Source organism: Macrobrachium nipponense, chromosome 7, assembly GCF_015104395.2.
Source record: "Macrobrachium nipponense isolate FS-2020 chromosome 7, ASM1510439v2, whole genome shotgun sequence".
Classification (NCBI taxonomy): Eukaryota; Metazoa; Arthropoda; class Malacostraca; order Decapoda; family Palaemonidae; genus Macrobrachium; species Macrobrachium nipponense.
Genome location: NC_061109.1, coordinates 33570070 through 33575092, shown reverse-complemented (window position 1 = coordinate 33575092; position 5023 = coordinate 33570070). Strand labels below are relative to the sequence as shown.

Below are 5023 nucleotides of genomic sequence, written 5' to 3'. Positions count from 1 at the left end.
AACTTTGAAAAACATTGCGTGATGCGGGTGTTACCTTCCACAAGCTGAGGACGCAGATAAATGAACGAATGGAGCTATCGGTAAAAGAGGACATTCCTAAGCATGCTAATGAGGTCAGCAAATCTAATTCGTCATTCGTCCAATTGAAGAAACTTTCTTGTCCGACGTGGGATGGTGAAGTTCGATCGTATAAAAGATTCAAGAAAAATTTTGAGCTATTAGTTCAGGGCCAGATGTCTGGGGAGATGGCGCTTTTAAGGCTGAGAGAAGCATTGTGAGAAAACTCAAGAGAAGGCCTCATTGTTCAGTCGAAATCGAGCTTGGATGAAGCATGGTCAGCATTAGATTGCATTTACGGAAGGGGAAACACCATCTGTGATGCAGTCCTCAAGGACGTCCATGACATTAGGCCTGTCAGAAGCGAGTCTGATGCAGATGGTCTTCGTCGATTGGTAACGGAACTTACTGTCGCTAAAGAGGACCTGAGATCGGTAAACCGAACGTCTGTGTTAGGTGAGTCGGCATTTCCCATCGTAATGGAAAAAATTCCAGTAGAACTGCGCAGGAGAATCGACAGAAATATTCTGGCAGACGACCTAGATGCCGAAGCCTCCTTTGATCTACTCTTAGGAATGGCCGACACGACAGCCTCAATCAAAGAAACAGCTAAATTGCGAGCAGAAGCTCATTCTAGTTACATTTTCAGAGAAGAGCCGACGATGGTCGTTAAGAATTATCAGGTTAGCAGTAAGGACAGAAACATTGGTAACAGCGGTTCGAAAGGTGTCAAGCCTGGCAAGAATGGAACGCCCAAAAAGGGTAACGGTTGGAAGGAATCGAAAACCAGGAAGCCAAAAAATTTCCAAAAATTCCCATCTTCTGTTCAATCGTGTGTTTTTCATTCTATGGCTGATCACCAAACTTCTGAATGCAGAGTGTTCCTAGGTCTTTCGTCCATAAAAAAGAAAGAAACCTTGAATGAACATAACCGGTGTGAAAAGTGCTTTGGTTCTCACCCCTCAAATCAGTGCAGAAATAAGCACGTTTGTCAGAAGGTTAATTGCAAGACGCCAGACAACCATCATACTCTATTGCATGCTGCTTGCCTAGCTGCGTCAAGCATGGTTTATGGTCCTGTTGATTGCAAGAAACTCCGTCATCATCTAGGCCAGAACACAATGAGACCTAGTCATGCAGCCTTCATGAAAAAGAAAGGGAATCTTTTTGAGGTTTCAGTTCTTTATGATTTGGGAGCCACTGTCTCACAGATTCTGAACTTGGTGGCAAGGGAAGCTTGTATCAAACCAGTATCCAGAATCAAGAACTTAATGATGAGGACTGCTGGGGAGAGCCAGCCACAAGATTGGGGACCGGCTGATCTGTACAGCATCCCACTCTACGATGCAGAAGGTAACTTCGTGACTGCAGTTGATTGCATTGGTGTCGATTACATCGGTGAACTTGATGGAGGCAGTTATCATGTAGCTGCTGACATGTTCAAAGATGATGTCGATGCATCAGAACTTTTAGATCCTGTTCACGGTGACATCGAGTTGCTCATCGGAGACAATCATGCCAGCATATTTCCGCGAACGGTGAAGACAAGAGAAAACCTTGTTTTAGCTGAGACTAACTTCGGGTTCATTCTACATGGTTCTCACGAGACATTTTTTGCTGCCAATTCTCATGAACCAAGTGTGATGCTGTCAGAGCTCCTCAACAGAAAGATTTCTGCTGTTCTTCTGCAGTCAATGTCATCAGTTGCAGTAAGTCATGCTTGGAACAGCCCGAAAAGGGGAAGGGGTTTTCCACAGATAAAGCCCGGAGCAACTTGGCTCCGTGCAGCAGGTTGCAGAAAATGGCGGACAGTCCTGTTTCTTTACGATAAGGCCAGTGCTGAGACTGTGTTTGATCGTATGTGTGAAGTAGAGGATGGTCCGGTTTGTCATCGGTGCGACGCGGTCGGCATAAACTCAGAAGAGGAGCAAAGAGTACAGACATACAAGAGTTGTCTCACCTACGACCCTGAACAGAAGATATTCGTTTGTAAGTTACCCTGGAAGGAAAGCTTCCGTACCTTGTCGGACAATCGACCTATTGCCCTCAAACGAAGCTTTAAAGAACTGGTATGTTGACGAATTTTAAAAGTTGATCAACAACGGCTATATGACAGAGGTTACAGCTGAGGAGGATGTGCAGTGGAAATCTAATGGTGTCAAAGTCTACTACATCTGTCATTTCGCACACTTTAATGAGCATAGTTCCTCAACCCCACTCAGAATTATATTTGATGCAAGTGTTCCATTTAAAGGCAAGGCTATAAACTCCTTGTGGGAACCACCACCAAATTTGATTCCACCAATTCCAACCCTGCTGTTAAGGTTCCAGGAAAGAAAAATACCGGTTGCAATGGACATAAGTAAAGCATACTTCACTGTTCGCCTTGAGACAGAAGAATCTCATCTGCACCGCCTTTTGTGGAATCAACTGGACAAGGATAAAGAAGTCAAGACGCTGCGATTACTACAAAACTCCTGGGGAACTACTCCGGCAGGTGGTATATGCAGTGTAGCAATGCTCATCATAGCTGAGAAATTCAAGGACAAGTACCCACAGGTATACGAATTCGTAAAATCGAACTTGTATGTTGATGATTGTACTACCAGTGTTGATGATGTTTCCACGGAATTACAACTTGCTAAGGAACTCAACATTTTCCTCAGTGAGGCATCCTTCATCATAAAGTATTTCATGATCGGTGGAAGTGAAAGTGATATTGATGCCCACATAAAGAAGTGCCCGGATGTACCTGACAATGTGCGACGGACACCAGAGCAGGAAAGGATCCTGGGTATAATATATCATTCTACCAACGATGAAATTTCCATTTCAGGTAGGATTAACTTCTCAAAGAAAAGGAGAGGCATTAGATCAGAGGAGGATATGTTTAGAAAACTTTGATGATGCCTTCCCTGACACTTTCAGTCGAAGAAATTATCTACAGATCATAGCAACCATCTATGATCCGACGGGACTTGCAACTCCGGTTACCATCTGCCTGAAGCACGAACTAGGTCAAATATTCCGCCTCAAACAGGAATGGGACGATCCGATCCTAGATGGTAATGATGACCTACCTACAACCCGCAGTCTGTGTAAAGAAGTGATTCGTTCGATCTACGGTCTAAAAGAAGTCAGGTTTGTTCGCTGTCCTACACCGGAAACTTCAGTTGGCAAGCCCACTCTAGTAATTTTTTGTGATAGTTCTCAGACTGCCTATGGATGTGTCGCGTACTACAACTGGAAGTTGGAAAATGGTGAGCGAGCATCTGTTCTTGCCATGTCAAAGGCAAAACCTTGGCCACAAATTCCGACATTAACGATCCCCCGTGGTGAGTTACTTGGATGTCTGCTGGGTGCCAGAATGCAACAGACTATCGTAAAAAAATCGAGCTTCATTTTTGAAAGGGTAATGCTGCTAACTGACAGCATAGTTCTGGAACAACTGCGTCATGAGCCCTACAAGTACAACATGTGGACAGCCAGCCGTATCAGTGAAATACAAACTCTGACTGATATTCGCAATTGGTACCATGTGGACTCTGGAAACAACGTTGCCGATAATGCGTCACGCGGTCTTAACCCATCTAAAATGGGAAAGGATTACAGATGGCAAAAAGGTCCAGACTTCATGAAGAAGGACATCAACGAATGGCCAATCAAACATGCAAATGAAGTTCATGCGAAGAAAGAAGATCTGGACATAAGAATAAAAGATCCACGGATGACCATTGGAAGATGCAAGTCACTATGTGTCCAGATTGATGGTGGAACAAATGAAGATTATTCAGTTATTCTTGATATCCTAAAAAAATTTAACATAACGGTCGACAAAAATGACAGCCTGATGAAGATTAAATGTCGCATCTCTAGAATCATAAGATTTATGGAAAATGCTTCACAACTTTTCAGAGATCGACTGAAGAGAACAGGAAGACTCTCCAAGTTTGCCATCAGTAGTATGACGAAAGCAGAACGTTCGAGATGGTTTGCTGAAAATGATACATTTGTGCCTACCAAGCGTGAGTTATTAATATCAAAATTGTTTCTTATTCAACAGGCTCAGCAGTCGCTACCGTCAGATGTGGAACATAAGCTAAAGTCACTGAACCCAATACTGGACGCCGACGGTGTGTGGAGAGCACTAGGTCGTACTGTTGCTGCTCTATCAAACCCGCCTGCGATTATACCATACTCTGAACCCTTTGCAGAGATCTTGGTGCGTAAATGTCATCAACCGCAGCACTCTGGTGTGGATACTACTTGCTGCTAGTACGTGAGCAGTTCTTGATCCTCAACGGTAAACGGTTCGTCAGCAAGTTGTGTCGCAGTACCCATATTGTCGCTTTCTACGGAAGAAGATCGCCCAAGTAGAGATCGCTCCTCGTAAGGTGGAACAACTCGTGCGTTCACCAGTATTCGAGCATGTGGTCATTGACATAGCTGGTCCGTTCAATACCATCGCTGATCGCCGCAAGACGAGAAATTACCGGGTAAATTCTGGTAAAGCCTGGATTCTGGTCATCGTGTGTCGTGCATCTGGTGCAGCCCACATAGAGGTCCTTGAAGGTTACGATACCACTGCTTCCTTGCAGGTTTTCGATGCTTTCACTAGAATCCGCGGAAAACGTCTGTGACTGCAGATCTTGGTTCGCAAATCCGTGGTGCTGCAAACGTCATGGAGAGCCTTTGGAACCATACCAAGATGGCAAAGATTCAGACAAATCCCGAAACAACAACCTGGCACTTCGTACCATCTGGAGCTCATTCGTCAGTTGGACAAGCTGAGAGGATGATCAGAACTGTGAAGAATACTTTAGAAGCTGTCACTGCTTCGAGAAAACCTGAGTTTACAAAGTTGCGTTTGCAGAGACTAATGTACAGTGTTGCTGATATATAAATGATAGGCCTTTAGGTGTTCATAGAAATGATGTTGCCAAATTAGACGCTGTGAGATAACTAC

At 44.2% G+C, this 5023-nt stretch overlaps 1 protein-coding gene across 1 annotated transcript; it reads left to right on the top strand.

The window, feature by feature from the left end:
• The first annotated feature begins 2166 nt into the window (after positions 1-2166).
• LOC135217570 (uncharacterized) lies at positions 2167-4697 on the top strand. The gene is made up of 3 exons (XM_064253537.1): positions 2167-2805; positions 2894-4279; positions 4422-4697. The coding sequence occupies exons 1-3, from the start codon at positions 2167-2169 to the stop codon at positions 4695-4697; spliced, it is 2301 nt and encodes a 766-aa protein (XP_064109607.1).
• The last annotated feature ends 326 nt before the right edge of the window (positions 4698-5023 follow it).